The 23,413-nt window shown below is 39.1% G+C and overlaps 1 protein-coding gene across 1 annotated transcript in view; it reads right to left on the bottom strand.

Annotated features, from left to right (window-relative positions):
* The window catches only part of UBL3 (ubiquitin like 3), a 70,541-nt gene extending 47,941 nt beyond the window's left edge, over positions 1-22,600 (bottom strand). Inside the window, exon 1 of the mRNA XM_029209797.1 lies at positions 21,572-22,600. Coding sequence (XP_029065630.1) covers positions 21,572-21,598 — 27 coding nt within the window. The 5' untranslated portion in view covers positions 21,599-22,600. The remainder of the gene's footprint in view (positions 1-21,571) is intronic.
* Positions 22,601-23,413: the final 813 nt, after the last annotated feature.

Genomic DNA, 23,413 nt, shown 5'->3' with positions numbered 1-23,413 from the left:
TAGATATGGACACAAAACTGAAAAACAGTAATGACTTCAAAAAAAAGTGGACATGTTGAATTCTTCTATGTCTAGCACTTCAATATGGAAGAAAACTGTGAATTATAACAAAAGCACTGTTTTGTCCACATTAAAATATTTGACAATGAATTAAGATCCACACAACCTTCACCAAATTACACAAAATGGACTTTAGTTGGTCCTCATCCAATCCTCCTGCAACCTCTGCTGTTGTCCACCCCTACTCCTCCTTGGGTTTTCTCCTTGCATGGCTTTCATGAGCATCAAACTTTTTAAAAAGTTTATTTTTCCAATAACTCTGTTCCTTTTCCCCTTTTAAAAACTCTCCTATCTCTAAATAGAGGCATTGTACGTTTGGGTTGTTCCCCATCTCAATGAATTCACGTAACCTCATATCGGTATTTTTCTTCAATTTAATGCACACTAATTTCTATTTTTAGCCCTCTCTTCTTTCGTGAGGGCTATTCCAGTAAGAATGTGGAACAGCCCTCATGAAAGAAGGCTCACATTCTTAAGTAAGAGGGCTATTCCTCTTACTTAAGGAGAGGTCAAAGATGACTCCCAGGTACCTATACTATTTGCTCTTTCTAAAAGAATTCCATTAGCTTGATTGTATGTCTTTCTATGTCATGTAGACTAAAACCCAGAAAGTTAAAAGAAAGGCTGATGACAGTATACACAATGACAGTAGCAAAAAATGAATGCTGACACTGAGAGAACAAAAATCACAAAAAGTAAAAGCAAAAGCTTAGCAATTTGGGACCATTTGAAATACAAGCCAAAGAAAAAACTGTCAGAGATCTCTTTAGTCCAGTGAGAGAAATAATTATGTAAACTATATAACTGCACTGTCCAATACAGTAACCATTAGCCACATGTAACTACATTTAAATTAATTAAATAAAATTTAAAATTCCATTCCTCAGTCACACACCACTTTGCAAGTGCTCAATCGCCTCATGTAGCTAATGGCTACCTTACTGGACAGCATAGATGAAGAATACTTCGATCACTGCAGAAAGTTCTATTGGACAAAGCTGCAGTGCTCATTCAACATTCACTGAGCATTCCCTATACAACAGGCACATGCTAGGGACAGAAGTATAGAAAGATGAGTAAGATAAGGCCTCCCTCTGCCCTCAAGGAGCACATAGTCTGTCTAGTGGATGAAACAAAAAATATTTACAAGTGCTAGAATAAAGGTAATAACATTTATGAGAGAGTAATTGATTAAGAGGCTCAGCTCTGAACTCCAGACCAATTAGCTGGAATTCCAATCCTTTTATCTAGGTTCTCTGTGGACTGGGCCTTATTCACCTGGTGTTACGATGGTACAGCAAATAATGCTGAGACTCATCACTACCTAGCAATCCTGGGCTCATCGGAACCAAGATGCTGAAACCTAAACAGGATTTACGTTAGCTTTGTCCCCCTGGACTTGGTGCTTCACACTGCTGGCAACCCTTGAAGGAAAAAACCGTCCTGCTACTCTGGCTTTTTTCCCTTGGTCCCTCCCAGGAAACAGCTTTGCCTCAACTGTCCCTTTGGTTTGGAGCTCCTAGCACGTGCTATACTTACAATGATGAAGTCCTTGACCAAGTAATTAAGGCATTACCAAGGAATTAACACTGCAATCGAGAATAAGTATTCAGTGGAAATGAAACAAGAAGGGAGGGGAGAGGTGCTCCTAAGCAGAAAGGGCAGGCTAAGCAAGGATGAAAGAGAGAAGCATAAATGTTAACTGAAAGATCTGTGGGCAAGCAGAGGATTGATTCATTACAACCCAAACACAGGGCACACACAGGGGGCAACAGCAGGAGATGAGGCTGGATTGAAACCCAACTGCTAAGAGCCTTAATGCCACCACCCAAGGAGCCTGGCCTGTAAGTGATAACCAAGCGTTATTAAGTAGAACAGTTAAATGATGAGATCTGTGTTTTCAAAAGACAAACCTGGGAAAAGGGTGAAAGGCAGATAAATAGCAGTAGATAAAGAGGAACGATATCTGGATGAAGACCTGGCTGAAGGTAGTGGAGATAAAGAACAGGAAATTCATCCGAGAGACATGAGAGAAAACTGGTTAGCTCTGACTATTGACAGGATGGATCTGGTACACTGGCATCCGATAACTGTTTGTTGCACAAGTTAGTGAGAAAGATACTGATCACTTAGATGACAGAGAAGGGCAGAAAACGAAAACCATGAGAAACACAAAAATTTAAGGGAAGGACTGGCAGTGAGAGAAACTGAAAAGGAACAAAGAAATCAAACGAGGCCATAATCCTTCTGCCTGGAATGTGATTCCCCAAGATACCTGGATGGCTGTAGCTCCTTCAGACCCTTGTGCAGATGTCGACATCTTAGTGAGTTCTCCCCTGATGGCATGATTTAAAACTGAACAGCACAGGAGTTCTCTCTCAGCACTCTCCAACGCCCCCTCCTGCTTTATTTTTCTCTGGAGAAAAATACCAACATCTATTATACTATATATTTTACTTATTTATTGTGTTTAATGTCTGTCTCCCTACTACTTAAATGTAAGCTCCATTAGGGGAGGAAATTTGTCTGCTTCATTCACCACTGTACACCAGAGCCTAAAACAGTGCCTGGCATATAGCACCTGCTCAACAAACACTTGCTGATTGACTGAATGATGCGAAGAAATAAAAACAGCAGGATTACTACGCGTATACTGATAAGCATGGAAGTAAACTGATATCTAACTTGGAAATTATATTGATTATATTGAGTGCTAAAAGTAAAAATCTATATAACAGTCCTTTAAGTACAAAAAGCTCAAACATATTTTCTTCAAATATGCGTTTCATATATACTATATTCAAATATATGTAATTAATTTTAACATAGGCTTTCTGTTTACTCACAAAGTAATGAGAGAGACTTTATAGCTTGAAAAATCACTCACAATACTTGACAGCCACACTGCAAATCCACCACTTCAAGTATTTAAATCCTATTAATACCTTTTCAACTTCCATTACAAATTTCTAATTTCCTTTCTGAAATTTTGGCTATTTTAAAACATTAAGCAAATGCAAGAAGCTAAAGTTGAAATACCAGAATGTCAGTATAAGCACAGTCATTAGCTTTAAGATATAATGAAAAGGATATGACATTAAAAAGGTAAAGAATGGTCAAAAGTTAGAAACGCAAAAATATCCAAGAATACAAAAAGGCCCACCTAGCTGGCTGGCTTCAGGAAAAAGACCAAATATCATTAAGTCTCACTTTCCTCATCAATAAAATGCAGCTAATACTAGCACCTACCTACCTGATAAGCTTGTTCTGAGAGTTTTTGTTGGATTAAATCTGTTTCAAGTAATTAACTTGGCACAGTATAAATGTAATTTACACAGAGTAAATGTAATTTACTCCTTTAACCCACAAATATTTATGAAGAATACAGAAGGCATCATACTTACTGGCTACAGTGGCCAATGAAAGAGATATACCTATCCTCATAGAATCTAGGACAACTAAAATAAATCTAAAGACAAACAAACGAATTACCAAGTGTGACAAGTGTCACAGAGGAAGCCTATGGGGTCCTGAGTCAGAAACCAAGGGAGTGAGAGAATTCAACCTTAGATGTGGGCAGAAAAAGTATCTCTGAGGACAGGCAAGCTAATAAGTCATTACCCATACATGTAGGGCACAAAAGTACACTGATAAGGGTTCCAGGCAAAGGGACTGATACGTACAAAGACTCAGCCCAAGTGTGGGAAAGAGCTTGTGGCCTCTGAGGAACTGAGAGGACGCAGTGTAACTGAAGCACAGGAAGCCAAAGGAGGTAAGATCATAGAGACAGGCAAAAGCCAGACGATGCAGGACTCTGAAGGGCCACTGTAAGGATTTGTGACTTGATTCTATGGGACTTTATTCTTCAGTGGAAAGCTGCTGAAGTTTTCTGGTTTTCTTCAGAGGGACAGATGATCCAATTTACATCTCATAAAAATCACTAGAGCTATTTTTGGAAAGTGTAATACAGGGGAATGTGAAAAGAGGTAGAATAATTAGTTCCAAGACTAATGCCATAGTCCAGGAGACAGCGATGGTACTTGCAATATGGTGGTAGCAAGGAGATGAAGAGGACTTGATGGATTCCAGATACAGTTTGAAATGGATTGAATTTGGGGGATGAGGGAACGGAAGAAATCAAAGATGACTCCTAGATGTCTGACTTAAGCAAATGCTTGGCTGATGGTGCCATGGTAAGTAACACAGTTAAGAATTTAATTAATTTTAGCTATTCATAGCTACTATTAGGATAGAAGCGAGAGGAAAAAAACCTGGTGATCCTATAGCCAAAATAGAGGGAGGGAGGGAGGGAGGGAGGGAGGGGACACTAAAGCACAGACAGAAAGGACAATTAGGTCAAGCTGTGAGGGAAGAGCAATATCAGACCAAACTTCCCACTGAAAACAACTATAAAAGTGACATAAAATACCAAACAAACTGAGCTATCTAAAGGAACAGAGAGAACAACCAAGAGAGCCAGGACGTCAGGAGCCTTGAGAAGGGAGACACATAGAAGGTCCCCATTTCCCCCTTGAGGTATTTGCCAATTACCACTACGGGGTATACAGGCCAAGCAGAAAGCAGCATCTCGGAGCTTCTATCAGTCCCACGGGGCTGGCAAGACAAAAATCGGAATTCTGTACTACACCAAGGCAGCTAGGAATTGAGGATCCCAGATAAAAAGGAACCACAAAGAATGAGCCCATCATTCTGCTCAATTTTTGCCCTCCAGGAATGTGCTGAACATGGAATGAAGTGGAGGTAAACTCCTCAAAAAGATGTTGCGAAGAGGCTAAAAGCTGAGCAGAACTTTCATCAGCCTCACAATACTTAAAATTCAGGGCTTGCCAAGGAAGAGGCATCTTGGTAAATACTTCAAACTTTTAAATGAGACCTCAAAAGAGCTATGTGCTAAGAGGCTATTTGAATTTCCTGATTACCCTGAATTCAGGCTTATGTCTTATCAATCATTGATGAATCAAAGTGATCAATGCTGTCCTAACTGCCTGCCAGAGAATATTAATAACATTTTTCTAGGACTTCCCTGGCGGTCCAGTGGTTAAGACTCCACACTTCCACTGCAGGGGGCACAAGTTCGATCCCTGGAAGGGGAACTAAGATCCTGCGTGCCACACAGTGCAGCCAAAAAAATAAATTTAAAAATTTTTTAAGAAATAATCTTTTTCTATCTGAAGAAAGATAACATCATTCTGATCCTCTATAATTTTTCATCACAACGTTAACAAAACATTACCAGGCATACTGGAAAAAAGGATCAAATGATCAAAAGGCAGACAACAGAAATAAGCTCATGGGTGATGCAGGTATTAGAGTTATCAGACAGAAACATTACAACAATGTTTATATACTGAAGAAAATAGGTAAAACACTGTGAGAACTTGAATCTGTGTAAGGTTTTGGACTGAAAATACAAAAACTGAAATTAAGAACTCAATAATTGGGTATAACTGGATACTGGACAGAGAAGATATGATAGGTAAACTTGAAGATAGTTCAGCAAAAATATCCAGATACACAGAGGGAGTAAAAATAGTATGAAAACTGTGAAATGACCTAACATACATGAATTCATAGTCCAAGAAAGAAAGGAAAGAATTAGGGCTTCCTGGTGGCACAGTGGTTGAGAATCCACCTGCCAATGCAGGGGACACGGGTTCGATCCCTGCTCCAGGAAGATCCCACATGGCTCAGAGCAACTAAGCCCGTGCGCCACAACTACTGAGCCTGCACTCTAGAGCCTATGCACCGCAACTACTGAGCCCATGTGTCACAACTACTGAAGCCCATGTGCCTAGAGCCCGTGCTCCGCAATGAGAAGCTACCGCAATGAGAAGCCCGCGAACCACAACGAAGAGTAGCCCCCACTCACCGCAACTAGAGAAAGCCCACGCATAGCAACAAAGACCCAAAGCAGCCAAAAATAAATAAAATAAATAAACTTATTTTTTTTTTAAAAAAAAGAATCCCAGCTTATGAAGAGGGTGTGGAGAAAAGGGAACCCTCCTACATTGTTGGTGGGAATGGAAGCTGGTGCAGCAACTGTGGAAAACAGTATGGAGGTTCCTCAAAAAACTAAAAATAGAACTACCATATGACCCAGCAATCCCACTACTGGGCATATACCCTGAGAAAACTGTAATTCAAAAGGACACACATGTACCCCAATGTTCATTGCTGCACTATTTACAATAGCCAGGATATGGAACAACCTAAATGTTCAATGACAGATGAATGGATAAAGAAGATGTGGTACGTATTTACAATGGAATATTACTCAGCCATAAAAAGGAACGAAATTGGGTCATCTGTAGAGATGTGAATGGACCTAGAGTCTGTCATACAGAGTGAAGTGAGACAGAAAGAGAAAAACAAATATCGTATATGTGGAATCTAGAAAAATGGTACATATGAACCTATTTGCAGGGTAGGAACAGACAAAAAGACGTACAGAACGGACATGTGGACACAGTGGGGAAAGGGGAAGGGGACGAATTGGGAGATTAGGAGTGACATATATACACTACCATGCGTAAAATAAGTAGCTAGTGGGAACACGCTATAAAGCACAGGAAACTCAGCTCAGTGCTCTGTGATGACCTAGATGGATGGGATGGGTGGGGCGTGGGAGGGACGTCCAAGAGGGAGGGGATATAGGTATACATATAGCTGATTCACTTCATTGCACAGCAGAAACTAATACAACATTGTAAAGCATTTATACTCCAATAAAAAAAAACTATGATGCGTAAAGAGATTCATCTTAAGCTATAAGGACAAAGAAAGGTTTTAAAGAAATAGCTGGAAAGAGAAGTTAAAAAAAAAGGTACTATATAATATCCAAAAAAAATAGACTTTAAGGCAAAAATTATTACTAGAGATAATGATAAAAGGATCAATCCAACAGGAAGATACAACAAATTTATTTGCAACCAAGAACTTGGCCTCAAAATATATAAGGCAAAAATTTGAGAGAACTAAAAAGACATATAGATGAATCCTCACACAGTTGGAGATTTTAACACATTTCTCTCAATGAAGTGATAAAAAAGACAAGGAAGTTGGTAGTGATACAGTCGATTTGAACATGATTAATAAACTTGACTTACATGATATTAATCACACCACACTTAATTTTCTAAAACTGACCAGAAAGCAAGTGTCAACAAATTACCAACAACTGAAATCAGAGAAAGAATGATCCTAGACCACAGTAGTATTAAACTAGATATCAACAATAAGAATATAGCTAGAAAAATCCCCAAATGCTTAGACATTATGCAATATACTTCTAAATAACCAATGGATCAAAGAAACCACAATGGAAAATTTAAAACAATTCTAATTGAGTAATAAAAATATATCAGACTCGTGAGATCCAGCTAAAGTTGCATTTATAGGGAAATTTCATAGACTTAAACGCATACATTAAAAAAAGAAGACTGATCACTACTGATTTGAGTATCCATCTCAAGAAACTTTAAAAAGAACAGCAAATTAATTTTTTTAAGAAATAGAAGGAAAGAAGTAAAAGCAGAACCTAATAGAAAATAAAGAACTTTTTAAATCTGAAAATTGGCTCTTTGAAAATCAATGGTGATCAAGAAGAAGCACAAATTACCAACAATCAGATTTTAAAAGCACATATCATTACAGATACTACAAACATTAAAAAGATAATGAAAGGATATTGTAAAAAAATGTAAGTAAGCCACATTGGAAAATTTAGATAAAACAGACAAATGCCTTAAAAGCAAACCTTGTCAAAACTGACAAAGAAGTAATAGAAAACGTGAATAGTCCTACATGAACTGAAGAAACAGAATCAATAATTCCCACAAGAGGGCTTCCCTGGTGGCGCAGTGGTTGAGAGTCCGCCTGCCGATGCAGGGGACACGGGTTCGTGCCCCGGTCTGGGAATATCCCACATGCCACGGAGCGGATGGGCCCGTGAGCCATGGCCGCTGAGCCTGCGCGTCCAGAGCCTGTGCTCCGCAACGGGAGAGGCCACAGCAGTGAGAGGCCCGCGTACCGCAAAAAATAAATAAATAAAATAAAAAAATAATTCCCACAAGAAAACTCCAAATGGCTTCACCAGTGAATTCTTCCAAACATTTATGGATGCAATAAAATCAATTTTCACAAACTCAGAGAACAGAAAACATTTCCCAGGTCACTTTATGAAGTCAGCATAACCTTGATACCTAAAAGTGTCAAAGACTTTACAAGAAATTAAAAATTACTCGTCAATCCTTTTCATGAACAAAAATGCAACGTAAACGAAATATATTCTAGTATATTAAGAAGATAATGTATAGTGAAAAAGTTAGGTTTATCCAGAAATTCAAGGATGCTTTAAAATTAGTAAATGTGTATCCCTCCCCCATCCCCCCAATTTTAAACACATATCTAAACACACAGCAACTACATTCAAGAATTTTATCCTAAGAAAATAATCAGACAAGGCACAGAGATATACTCTAAGATATGTATTATGACACTGTTTATAATAGCTTTTAAATGCTATATGAATATGGAATAGCTAAACAATTTATGTACATTTATCAGAATCAGTTCAAAATTATAAGATGGTTCTATAACTTGTTTGTATGGGTAACTGTTAATGATATATGACTAAATGAAAAAAGCAGGATACAAAAGCAGGAGTATTTCTAAGGCAAAAACACTAATTTTATATGAAAGTGAAGAAAATTAAACATATATCATGAGAGAACATTTTGTCTAGACATAATGAATTGCCATCTTAATTTATGTTCATAAACAAAAGATATAATGCCTAACTTAAGACAATTTTCTTCAGCAGAAAGAACATTTTCTTCTCAAAATCTAGTCAAAGAAAATTGCCCAAGTATATATTTTATTTAGACCATAAAAAAATGCTACTAGATTTGAATCTATCAACAGAGATCTGCATCATACATAAGCAGTTATACTAGTATGAAGACAAAAACAAAATACCCTAAAAGCACTAAATCAATCTATGTGTTGTGTGTGTGTGTGTGTGTGTGTGTATATATGTATATATATATATATATATATATATATATATATATATATATATATAACAATAATAGTCTGCATTCAAAGTGGTAAGTTAATAGGAAAAAGTTCTATTGTATAATATAAATATGAGGACTCAAAATTCCAACAAGTTTAAAGAAAACTCCCTTTAATTTTAGCAACTAATAAGAAAATCCACCTGCATTAAAATCATTCCAACCCAGAGGTTACATAGTATTTTGCAAGGATACCTGGAACAAGGTTTTGGGAGGGAATCTGAGGTATTTTGCTTAGGAAGGAGTGCCTAAGGGATTTAGCACTGTCTGCTCAGGTATGGTAGGGGGAAAGGGCTTAGTGTGTTTATCACTATTGCCATGAGACCCAAGTTCCTACCCTAGCTCTGCATTTTCCTAGCTACTCCTGATTCCAAAGAAGTTCCTTGCCCTCTCTGAACCTAGGTTGTGAGAAAGTAAAAACAGCTCTGCTGACAATCACACTGTGATGCCTCTAAAAGACAGACAGACAGACAGACAAAGCCGACAGAAGACCGACAGGTAATAAACCCTCCCAGGGCCACTCTCAACTCCAAAATGACTAACACTCTCCCCCAGCCCCCTTCCTTTCTCCTGACTCCTAAACAAAGACAGCTGAAAGATCTGATTACCAACCCACTTCCACTTTGTGTACGCAGCATTCAGTCCAGAGCTAGTCTCCGCTTCCCTGCTCTCTCATCAGAATCATTAGGCACAGTGCAAACCCCAGCAAGAACCTCTCCGGATACCCTTTTAGGAGACTGCGTGGCTGCTCAGGCACAGGTTCCTCCTCGCTGCAGCAAGTCAATAAACCTGACTCGTTCCACTACAGGTGTATTCCTGGTGGTCTTCTCCTGGTGGGTAATAGCTGCTTCTTTTTCTATATACCAACCTATTTATCCAGGGTCACTGAGAGGATTAAACTAAATGTTATCCTGTAAAATGCCAAGCATCTGCCTGGGAAACTGCTAGTACACAACAAATGTTAGCATCTCTCCCCTATGAGCTCAAAATAAAGCTACACATGTAATTTTATTTTTTTAATCATCTACCTAGTTCATCCCTGCAAGAATCTACATCTCTGCAAAACACAGCTAACAGCCAAAAAAGATAAGCCCTGAAGTAAACAGAACTCTAAGCAACCAAAACAGACATGATCGAGTCCATGAAATAAAGATTATGCACTTCACTGTAAGAACTCCTAAAAATCTCACTTGGACACCATTTGCTCATTTTTAACACACTTTATTCTAATAAATTTTGAAAATCTGGTTTCCACACCCACAGCAAATGAGAATCAGCAACCGTAAAAAGTTAGAGAGGAATAGGTACTTACCACAGATAAATGTAATTGCTTAACAAGGCAGGAGATGGGAAAACTATAAATATCAAACAGAACTTAAAATACTTAGAAATCTTAAGTCATCTTACACACAACTTCTAAAATTTTTTGACTGAACATCCCAACTATAAAATACTTCAGCATATACTCCCAATATATATATTCATTTATAAACCATATATTTTATGTCTATTATAAAACGTATACTAAAACAGAATTAAAATATTGTTTTAATTATTAGCTTTTTAAACATTATCTGTTTTAATATTGCAATCACTAAAAATACTATTACTGTTAACATACTAAGAGCACTGTTACTGAATACGCCTATTTTTTAAAATCTTGCTTTCCCCTTTTGTAAAGTTCAATGTACTCTGAAACTTGGTTTTAAGAGAAGTCAAGTCGTAACTGAAAAACCTAGCTCACAAATGCATAGATCCATATAGAACACTATGTCACTTACTGGTTCACAAAATCATATCACTTTTCTATTGTATCACTAAATATGCACAAGTCTTTGTTAAGTCAGTTTCTTGATGTCAATGTTATCACAATTTTATTTTACCTGATGTCAGTCAGATATTTTTGCAAACTAAGGAAAATGTGTTGCTTTTTACGTTTCTAATAAACGGGTCTAAAGCCCACTGAAATTCTCTATGAGGAAGATTTTTCAACAGACTGGAAAAATCTAAACATGTTTTCAAATGTTCTCTCCATAACACTTCTGAAAAGCAGGTATTTTTTTCACTTACTGGTTAAAAATGTCAATTTTGCCTTAAAGAGACAACTAATTGTTTTCTAAAAATTATTTGCTGGGCTTCCCTGGTGGCGCAGAGGTTGAGAGTCCGCCTGCCGATGCAGGGAACACAGGTTCGTGCCCCGGTCCGGGAAGATCCCACATGCCGCAGAGCGGCTGGGCCCGTGAGCCGTGGCCGCTGAGCCTGCGCGTCCGGAGCCTGTGCTCCGCAGCGGGAGAGGCCACAGCAGTGAGAGGCCCGCGTACCGCAAAAAAAAAAAAAAAAAATTATCTGCCAGGTAGCATACTGTTGATAGCTTCTTGCCATCATGGAAAAGATCAGCATCTAAAATGTTCATCTTTTGTAAAATAAAAATGTGTAATTCAGCTTTGAGTTCTACAATTCTTTAAGTACTTTGACAGTGAACCTCTGCTCCCCGTTTCCATACAAAGTATCATAGATTCTTTTAAAAAGTATTTTTAAAACTATATAATACACTATGACAGAAAAGCTGTAGAAACTTTGAGAAACTCATGGTGCTGCTTTTGTTCTCCACATTACAAAATTCCCACACCTTCCCCCAGCAAACCATGCTCATGAGAACGTGGACCTAGAAAAGCCTGGAGGCTTTTTCAGATCCAATCCATATATTAATACAAAACCTCAATTCTTCCCTCTTTTTGGAGCACAAAATAACAACTAGAAGTTCTAATATTTTTATTCTCACATCGCAACTGACTTGCCTCATCTCACTTTGTAAATTACTAGTAGTGAAGGGGCATAAGGCTTCACAATCTATATTAGATGCTGAGGGTATGACAGCTATAGTTTATAGAATAATGATTACACAGTGAAGGAGTCAATGAACTTCATTGAAGTGAATCAATATTATTCAAATGATGGCTCTAAGTCACAGAAAGTAAATTATGCGTAGCATATTACACGTAAGCAAATAGGACAGTAATCCAAAATAAATTGGGATATTCCCCAAAACAACCTTTAGGTATTCAAAAAATTTACTGATTCAGAAAAATTTATTACCCAGGGTTTTTAGTTACCATGAATTCTAGTCACTTTCAGTTCTTCCCCCCTCAGAATGAGAGGAATTCTTAGAGCATATTTAAGAAGTATATACTTCACTCTCCTAAATCATATTTACTGTTCCATGTTATGAAAACCAGTAGAGCCATCAGTACTTTATCGATCATTTAAAATAACTTCAAGCCTTACACTAAAAATATATTTTTCATATTCCAAGTAGTAATAGAAGCAGACATCACAGACTTCATATTTAACACCATTATTATACATAGTAGTAGTATGGGACAATATTTACCTTTCCCATAAGTAACAGAGAGAGTAATGTTTTAGGAGTCAAGAAAACTCTCAATAGTTTTTTTGTTTGTTTTTTTTTTTTGCGGTACGCAGGCCTCCCACTGCCGCGGCCCCTCCCACTGCGGAGCACAGGCTCCTGACGTGCAGGCCCAGCGGCCATGGCTCACGGGCCCAGCAGCTCCGCGGCACGTGGGATCTTCCCGGACCGAGGCACGAACCCGTAGTTGTCCCCCGCCTGGGATGGCAGGCGCACTCCCATCCACTGCGCCACCAGGGAAGCCCCTCAACAGTTTTTAAATGTCTATTCTGTTTTAGAAATTACAGGAGATCTAATAAAGGTAAGACACATATTCATGTAAATTTGACATCACGTAAGAATCTGAAATACACTGACAGAAAATGGTTCACTGGAAGGAAAGATCACTGTGGCGTAGAATGAACTAAAAACCGTTTTCACAGGAAAGGGACATGAGCTGGAGTAGGATTCAGAGCTAGAAAGGAAAAGGCATTCAAAGCAGAGGGAAATAATGTGTCATTTGTTTTCTCAATAAAAATGCCTAATTCAGAACACCAAATTTAAGACACATTCAAGTAAAACAATTTAAAGAAACACTCCATAAGAGATATGTTAATAAGCCGTTCATCAAGTCACCTACGTGTGTGTGTGTGTGTATGTGTGTGTGTATAAGTATATATACATAAATGGTACTATCTACCCTTTAGCTTCATAGAACCTCCCAACTTATACTGGGAATAAGAAGTTCCACCAAGAGAACGAAAAATTAAGAAGAGCTGTAAGTAAAGAGAAAATCTGTGCATTACATCTTTTTTTGGGGGGGGGAGGATTTTTTTTTAACATCTTTATTGGAGTATAATTGCTTCACAATGGTGTGTCAGTTTCTGCTTTACAACAAAGTGAATCAGCTATACACATACACACATCCCCGTATCTCCTCCCTCTTGTGTCTCCCTCCCACCTTCCCTATCCCACCCCTCTAGGTGGTCACAAAGCACCGAGCTGATCTCCCTGTGCTATGTGGCTGCTTCCCACTAGTTACCTATTTTACATTTGGTAGTGTATATATGTCCATGCCATTTTCTCAGTTCATCCCAGCTTACCCTTCCCCCTCCCTGTGTCCTCAAGTCCATTCTTTACATCTGCGCCTTTATTCCTGTCCTGCTCCTAGGTTCTTCAGCTTTTTTTATTATTATTTTTAAGATTCCATATATATGTGTTAGTATACGGTATTTGTTTTTCTCTTTCTGACTTACTTCACTCTGTATGAGTTTCTAGGTCCATCCACCTGACTACAAATAACTCAATTTCGTTTCTTTTTACGGCTGAGCAATATTCCATTGTGTATATGTGCCACATCTTCTTTACCCATTCATGTGTCGATGGACACGTAGGTTGCTTCCACGTCCTGGCTATTGTAAATAGAGCTGCAATGAACATTGTGGTACATGACTCTTTTTGACTTATGGTTTTCTCAGGGTATATGCCCAGTAGTGGGATGGCTGGGTCATATGGTAGTTCTATTTTTAGCTTTTTAAGGAACCTCCACACTGTTCTCCATAGTGGCTGTATCAATTTACATTCCCACCAACAGTGAAAGAGGGTTCCCTTTTCTCCACACCCTCTCCAGCATTTATTCTTCATAGATTTTTTGATGATGCCCATTCTGACTGATGTGAGGTGATACCTCATTGTAGTTTTGATTTGCATTTCTCAGTGATTAGTGATGTTGAGCATCCTTTCATGTGTTTGTTGGCAATCTGTATATCTTCTTTGAAGAAATGTCTATTTAGGTCTTCTGCCCATTTTAGGATTGGGTTTTTTTGTTTTTTTGATATTGAGCTGCATGAGCTGCTCGTAAATTTTGGAGATTAATCCTTCATCAGTTGCTTCATTTGCAAATATTTTCTCCCATTCTGAGGGTTGTATTTTCGTCTTGTTTATGGTTTCCTTTGCTGTGCAAAAGCTTTTAAGTTTCATTAGGTCCCATGTGTTTATTTTTGTTTTTATTTCCATTTATCTAGGAGGTGGGTCAAAAAGGATCTTGCTGTGATTTATGTCATAGAGTGTTCAGCCTATGTTTTCCTCTAAGAGTTTTATAGTGTCTGGCCTTACGTTTAGGTCCTTAATCCATCTGGAGTTTATTTTTGTGTATGGCGTTAGGGAGTGTTCTAATTTCATTCTTTTACATGTAGCTGTGCAGTTTTCCCAGCACCACTTATCAAAGAGGCTGTCTTTTCTCCATTGTATATTCTTGCCTCCTTTATCAAAAATAAGGTGACCATATGTGCGTGGGTTTATCTCTGGGCTTTCTATCCTGTTCCATTGATCTAGATTTCTGTTTTTGTGCCAGTACCAAAGTGTCTTGATTACTGTAGCTTTGTAGTATAGTCTGAAGTCTGGAAGCCTGATTCCTCCAGCTCCGTTCTCAAGATTGCTTTGACTATTCGGAGTCTTTTGTGTTTCCATACAAATTGTGCAATTTTTCTTCTAGTTCTCTGAAAAATGCCATTGGTAGTTTGATAGGGATTGCATTGAATCTGTAGATTGCCTTGGGTAGTATAGTCATTTTCACAGTGTTCATTCTTCCAATCCAAGAACATGGTATATCTCTCCATCTATTTGTATCATCTTTAATTTCTTTCATCAGTGTCTTACAGTTTTCTGCATACAGGTCTTTTGTCTCCTTAGGTAGGTTTATTCCTAGGTATTTTATTCTTTTTGTTGCAATGGTAAATGGGAGTGTTTCCTTAATTTCTCTTTCAGATTTTTAATCATTAGTGTATAGGAATGCAAGAGATTTCTGTGCATTAATTTTGTATCCTGCTACTTTACCAAATTCATTGATTAGCTCTAGGAGTTTTCTGGTAGCCTCTTTAGGATTCTCTATGTATAGTATCATGTCATCTGTAAACAGTGACAGCTTTACTTCTTCTTTTCCGATTTGTATTCCTTTTATTTCTTTTTCTTCTCTGATTGCTGTGGCTAAAACTTCCAAAACTGTGTTGAATAACAGTGGTGAGAGTGGACAACCTTGTCTTATTCCCGATCTTAGAGGAAATGGTTTCAGTTTTTCACCACTGAGAACGATGTTGGCTGTGGGTTTGTCATATATGGCCTTTATTATGTTGAGGTAAGTTCCCTCTATGCCTACTTTCTGGAGGGTTTTTATCATACATGGGTGTTGAATTTTGTCAAGAGCTTTTTCTGCATCTATTGAGATGATCATATGGTTTTTCTCCTTCAATTTGTTAATATGGTTTATCACATTGATTTGCGTATACTGAAGAATTCTTGCATTCCAGGGATAAACCCCACTTGATCATGGTGTATGATCCTTTTAATGTGCTGTTGGATTCTGTTTGCTAGTATTTTGTTGAGGATTTTTTTGCATCTATGTTCATTAGGGATATTGGCCTGTAGTTTTCTTTCTTTGTGACATCTTTGTCTGGTTTTGGTATCGCTGATCGTGGCCTCGTAGAATGAGTTTGAGAGTGTTCCTCCCTCTGCTATAGTTTGGAAGAGTTTGAGAAGGATAGGTGTCAGCTCTTCTCTAAATGTTTGATAGAATTCGCCTGTGAAGCCATCTGGTCCTGGGCTTTTGTTTGCTGGAAGATTTTTAATCACAGTCTCAATTTCAGTGCTGGTGATTGGTCTGTTTATATTTTCTATTTCTTCCTGGTTCAGTCTCAGAAGGTTGTACTTTTCTAAGAATTTGTCAATTTCTTCCAGGTTGTCTATTCTATTGGCATATAGTTGCTTGTAGTAATCGCCCATGATCCTTTGTATTTTGCAGTGTCGGCTGTTACTTCTCCTTTTTCATTTCTAATTCTGTTGAGTCTTCTCCCTTTTCTTCTTGATGAGTCTGGCTAATGGTTTATCAATTTTGTTTATCTTCTCAAAGAACCAGCTTTTAGTTTTATTGATCTTTGCTATCGTTTCCTTCATTTCTTTTTCATTTATTTCTGATCTGATCTTTATGATTTCTTTCCTTCTGCTAACTTTGGGGTTTTTTTGTTCTTCTTTCTCGAATTGCTTTAGGTGTAAGGTTAGGTTGTTTATTTGAGATGTTTCTTGTTTCTTGAGGTAGGACTGTATTGCTATAAACTTCCCTCTTAGAACTGCTTTTGCTGCATACTATAGGTTTTTCGGTTGTCACGTTTTCATTGTCATTTCTTTCTAGGTATTTTTTGATTTCCTCTTTGAGTTCTTCAGTGATCTCTTGATTATTTAGTAGTGTATTGTTTAGCCTCCATGTGTTTGTATTTTTTACAGATCTTTTCCTGTAATTGATATCTAGTCTCATAGCATTGTGGTCGGAAAAGATACTTGATACGATTTCAATTTTCTTAAACTTACCAAGGCTTGATTTGTGGCCCAAGATATGATCCTGGAGAATGTTCCATGAGCACTTGAGAAGAAAGTGTATTCTGTTGTCTTTGGATGGAATGTCCTATAAATATCAATTAAGTCCATCTTGTTTAATGTATCACTTAAAGCTTGTGTTTCCTTATTTATTTTCATCTTGGATGATCTGTCCATTGGTGAAAGTGGGGTGTTGAAGTCCCCTACTATGACTGTGTTACTGTTGATTTCCCCTTTTATGGCTGTTAGCATTTGCCTTATGTATTGAGGTGCTCCTATGTTGGGTGCATAAATATTTAGAATTGTCATATCTTCTTCTTGGATTGATCCCTTGATCATTATGTAGTGTCCTTCTTTGTCTCTTGTAATAGGTTTTATTCTGAAGTCTATTTTGTCTGATATGAGAACTGCTAGTCCAGCTTTCTTTTGATTTTCATTTGCATGGAATATCTTTTTCCATCCCCTCACTTTCAGTCTGTAGGTGTCCCTAGGTCTGAAGTGGGTCTCTTATGGACAGCATATATACGGGTCTTGCTTCTGTATCCATTCGGCCAGTCTATGTCTTTTGGATTAAAATTTAAATTTAATCCATTTAAATTTAAGGTAGTTATCAATATGTATGTTCCTATTACCATTTTCTTAACTGTTTTGGGTTCGTTATTGTAGGTCTTTCCCTTCTCTTGTGTTTCCTGCCTAGAGAAGTTCCTTTAGCATTTGTTGTAAAGCTGGTTTGGTGGTGCTGAATTCTCTTAACTTTTGCTAGTCTGTAAAGGTTTTAATTTCTCCATCGAATCTGAATGAGATCCTTGCTGGGTAATCTTGGTTGTAGGTTTTTCCCTTTCATCACTTTAAATAGGTCCTGCCGCTCCCTTCTGGCTCGCACAGTTTCTGCTGAAAGATCAGCTGTTAACCTTATGGGGATTCCCTTGTATGTTATTTGTTGTTTTTGCCTTGCTTGGGCATTAGATCTTAATACACCCTTTCTTCAAAGTTAAAATTTTTCTATTCTCTAGACCTTTATCGAGCATGACATTTTCCCCTGGCATACTCTATATCTGTCATTTTAACTTGGAAAAGTGATAAAACTTCAGTTTGAAAAGAAATTCATTTTAATAATTTCCTGTCCACTAGAGGGCTCCAACATTTCTTCCACAAATGTTACAGATATGACATTACAATAAAAATATTCATTAAGCACTGAAAAAACTCAAATTATCATTAGCTCACTTAACCCCAGACTAAAAATGGTTACATCTGCTACAATTTTACATTAATAGTTTTAAAAGATACACGGTTTTCCTGTATTTTATCATCTAAAACATTTTGAATAACCAAAATTGCTTTGCCATTATTCTCACACTAATTGTCAATGTCTCTCTTAGGTAGGGTTTTCAATTTTACAGATATCATAAAGTATACTTTCAGTCCAAAGCTCTAAATAGTAGTTCAAATGTCTTATATAATAGTTTTATAAATACAATAATTTATGTCTTGATAACTTTCCAAATCCAGAAAATTACCAGCTTATCCACCCAGCCTTAGGCTTTATTACTAACAGAAAGAGTAAACATTTTCTTTCAGAAAAACCTAAGTCATTAACATAATTCATGCTACAATTATAAACAGTGAATATTGCCCATCATAAACTATGATTTGCACTGAGGCGAAAAAAATGAATCATTTAAACACAATGTATTATAATGATATTCTGTTCAGATATTTTCAGATTTTTCTCACAAATAAGTTATTACACTGGAATGTTAGTAAATCTCCTAGTTCAAACTCAATCACTCTTAGCAAAGGAAAAGCCAACATTTTAAGTAAACACATTTATATAATTTATAGGACATCTTTACAGAATGTTCATTGGAAAAGTATCAACTGCAAATTATTTTTTGTAAAGAATATAGCAAATCCATTCACTGGGGGTACCACTCCCACCCATCCTCAAAAGACTGACTTGCTAAATTTGGATTGTAAGAAAAAGAGACTACTTATGGTAAACAAAAAAATTTACTGAATGTTTAAAAATAAATTTTAAATGTTAGTTATATTTACAAAATAAAAAAGTGATGCTAAAAAATCGATTTTAGAGTCAAAATAATTGCCGTAAGAAGACTTTACCAAAAACATCAAATGATTTAGCAATTATTATAGCTCATTTATGAACTATCTCCAATGAAAACATGACAGGGGTCATAACTTCACTGCCCCACCTCGTCTCCTAAACAGGATTTTCCTATACAACTGACAGGCACCGTTAACACGTGAAACAGCGTAACATTTGTTTCTAAATAGCACATACGAACTGTCGCCACTGAGAAACTTGACATTTTTACTGCATCTAGCAAAAATGTATGTATTCGTACTTGCAAGAGTGTGTATCCTGATCACTTTAGAGTTGTACTTCAAGGGAAATGTCAGAGTGTGGAAAGAGGTGGGAGTGGACCGGCTGACGCTCTCCAAGAGTGGTAAAAGTCTTCTCACTTTAAGTCACAGATGTAAATGCAGATTGTCAATTACTGATAATAAAAAGTTGAACAAATATGAAGCATTTAATCGACAACTTTCAACCAGTATTTATCATGTCATATTTCAAAAAGTTGAGGATTCTAGGTACATATAAAATAAAGGCACTTCTTAAGCAAAAATGCAATGTAAGTACTAGCAAATGAAGGTTTAAAAGGTTTTAACGCTGGAAAAAGCCCTCAAGACCTCCAACAAGTTGGACAGCTAGAAAATGACACATAAAAAATATTCAGAACCATCTAATCTGAGCTGTACCTTAGATACGCTCTGAAATAGCATCACCAGGGCATTATATGTTTATTACATAATACTGCTTTGCCCTTGCATATCACCTTTAATCAAGGGATCTCAAAGCACCAAAGAATCATCAAGGCCTTAAAATACAGTCTGAAACAGAAATAGTTGTATTTTATAACTGCAGCTATTAATAAAACCTTGCACTACTTCCCGGTCCCCTGATATGAACACTAGCTTCCAAACCTTCTCTCTGACTTGGAAACAGTATTCCCCAAATCATCTCAATTTGTGACTGATGCTACCCGCATTCCAGCTTTTCTTCATCACTGGGCCTAAATAAAGTTGTGGCACTGTTTTAATGACACAAATCTATTTCACGACAACTTCTGTGACAGATAAATAGTACAAAGGGTGATCATATCTCACAGTGCGCATGATGATATAAGATGGAGGCTTTAGAGAGAGAGCCAATCTTTGCTGGAGGTGATGAGCCCACAGAGCAATTATCCAACAGAGGAAAGAGCATTTTCCAGCTCCGTCCAGAGACCTCTCCAAGCAACTTCGCGAGTAGGGTGGAGGCAATCAAGTCCAGCTATCCTTAAGCAGGCCGGAGACTATTCTCCGGTGTGCACACCAGGAGGGAAGGGAAAACTAAAAGGACAATGCTCGAGTCTTAAGAATCAGGAAGGAGAGTGTAAGGTTGCTATGTGGCCACCCTAGAGACAGAACACTGTGGTTCCTTTGCATTTAAATAGTGCACTAAAAGGGAAATCAAACGCTAGCAAAATGTCTTTAAACCAAGGTCAAATTATGCCAGTTAGAGCCATTTAATTTTTATTTTACAGCCTGTAAATGAGGTTCACTCTTATTGAAACATCTGTCATTTTAAAATTTAATCACCAGGAAAGTTCAATTTTGTTTTTTCGCTGAAATATACAAACACTCAAATGTTAACTTCATGTAAGTGAGCATAACTACGTTAACTTCAATTCTTTCATAAACAAGATTATTCACCTTCCTGTTAATTGCATTACGTTTGTCCCTAGGACAGCAAAGTGTAATTTCACACTCATACAAACCCACCTCCCAGCACTGTAAACCTCCACAGTTCCTGTTAGTCAACAGTCTCATATCCTTAACCTTTATGCAGAGTACTTTTTGTTTCAGGTTCTTAACATTCCAGTATGAAGGCTCAATCAATAATATGTTTTATGAGCTTTTAAAAGTCCAGTGATGTAATACTACTAAATATTTGGTACTAAAAGTCCTGGAATATTCATTCAAAGTACCAAAATACAGCCAGCCTAGATTTGTGAAAATTCCAAAACGTCTTAATATTTCTGTTGCCATACTTGCTCACCCATACGTTTCAAAAAGCTCACAGCAAATTCTGGTCAAGTTTCTCTCCAAGAGATAACACGTCCCTGTTTTTGGAAATATCAAGCTTGTACCTACTGCGTTAATGATCAGTGCCACCGAGCACGATCCCCGTTTTCCTGTCCACCTCTGTATCTAGCAGGGACACCCGTCCTGAGCTCTGCCCACTGCCACTGACGTTTTCAGAAGCTTTAAAGACACAAGTGTTCAGAGGCTTCTAGCAAAGAAGAAGAGATTTTCTCCACTTCAGGCTACCTTGCTACATGTTCCCAACTTCTCCATTGTCCTTTAATCATTTAGAAAACACAAATGAGAAAAATCCGCATTAAAAGCAGTACTTTCTCAAGAGGGACACCAGACCCTCCAACTTCTCCAGATCTCCCAGCACCGTGGCTTTTCAACAGTCCCCCGCAAACCTTCACCCCACGCCTGTATCCTGATTTAATAAGACTGGAAACCACAATTAAATCAAAGGGTGTCGTAACTCTTATCCTTCACTTACCATATCCGCCGGGACATTACTGGACATCTTGCCGTTTGATATCTATACCCAGATGTTTACGCCGAAAAAAAAAATCAAAAAGAGACAACAACAAACAAAAAAGAGAAATCTTCGAGCTACAGAAATCAACCTTCACGATCTTGACTGGTTCGAGATGTGCTTCCCCCTAAAATAAGTTCTTTCGGAGCCAAAGTGCCGGCCGGGCCGAGGTTCCGAGCGAAGAGGAACAATCGCCGGGAGCGGTGTGGCCAGACCAGGAGGGAACTCCTGGGGTAGCAGCCCCGTCGTCGTCGTCAGCAGCAGCAGCCCCAGGACCGGCCGCGCCAGGTGGACCGAGCTGAGTGACACACGGACATGGAGCGGGGTGGGAGGGGGTTAAATCGTCTTCCTCCTTTCCCAGCCCGGCAGTGATTCACACTTGCTCCCAAGTCGAGTCTTCATTAAGCAGGAGGAGAATGCCCCGGCGCCGCGGTACACAGATAACTATGTGGCTACACATGGACGCGTTCCCCGGCGGACGGCGCGGGGAAACGGCTCAACTCGCGCGGCCGGCGTTGCCAGCCGGGCCGCGGAAACCCGCGCTCAAGGGCATTTAACTCGTTGGCAGCCGAAGCGCAAGCCCGGGCCGGAGAGCCGGGGCGGCGAGCGGGGAAAGCGGGGCGCTCGGCCCGGCAGGAGACCCCACGGCCCGTCGGGGCTCAGGCCGCGGGCGCCTCCGGGCAGCCGCGGGGCTCAGGACACATAGTCTCCGGCTTCCCGGCGCTCCTCTCTCGCCTCCGCCTCCCCCGGCTCCGCCTTCCCCTCCCCTCCCTCGCGAGCTCCCCGCGACGCCGACTTCGGCTGGGCCCCGGAAGAGCCCGGGTCCTTCCTCTCCTCAGCCCGGGAACCGCTTCCTCTCAGAGCTGTCTCTCCTCCTCCTCCTCCTCCTCCTCCACTTTTCAGTACCCTACGCCGCAGCCGCCTCCTGTCATCGCTCCTCAAGCCAACATGGCGGCGGCGGCGGCGGCGGCGGCAGCTGCCGGAGCGCGAGTCGGGGACCTGGGAAGAGCACAGCCCCCCCTCGCAGCCACCGCCCCCGCCTTCCTTCTCCCCCTCCCCCTCCGCGAACACCAAAGGCGTCACTACGGAGACCACCCTCGAGCATCACGGGAAGTGTAGTCTACGCCGGGGGGGGCGGTGCGGAGGGAGCGGGCCGCCTAACGCGTCCTCGCCCGACTCCGAAGCCACGCCCCTCCTAGCAACAGTTGCTAGGAGAGGAAAGCTCGCTTTAGCCAAGCTGCAGCAGGGAAGTTAGGAGATACCTGCTACCAGAAGTGCTGTGATCGTGGGAATTATTGGGCGAAAATTATTCTGCACAGGGAAATTCCCTCGTGCACAATATACACGCAGAGTTGAAACATGGTTTACCTCCAAGCAGAACCATTCATTTTTAAGGATAGCACGCTCTCCACATCCTGCAATCTCAAAGCATTTTGTATAGTGATTTCGTCTAGGTCTCTCCTCAACAATACATTTGGAAGATCAGAAGCATTGATTTCCAATAAGGTCATAGAAGTTCAACAAGAGTAAGGATATAGTTAAGCAGGGAGAATGTTGGAACATATGTTTCTTGAAGACCCAGGCCCATAAAGCTACAATCTAGTTAATTGAAATTACCAAAAACTGCATTAGATGCAATAGCGTATGAACCAAAAACTGTATTAGATACGATAGTGTATGATGCTAAATCTCTATCAGGAAATAGCTACTACAAACTACATGAGGATTTGCCAGTTTACCAGGCTAGCCCTGAAATTCTATTTAACTCAAGATGTAATTGAAAATTTATACACCTGCAGTGAT

Source organism: Monodon monoceros, unplaced genomic scaffold, assembly GCF_005190385.1.
Source record: "Monodon monoceros isolate NGI ecotype Baffin Bay Population unplaced genomic scaffold, NGI_Narwhal_1 Super_Scaffold_8, whole genome shotgun sequence".
NCBI classification, from domain to species: domain Eukaryota; kingdom Metazoa; phylum Chordata; class Mammalia; order Artiodactyla; family Monodontidae; genus Monodon; species Monodon monoceros.
The sequence above is the reverse complement of the archived record's forward strand: the minus strand, read 5'-3'. Positions and strand labels throughout refer to the sequence as shown.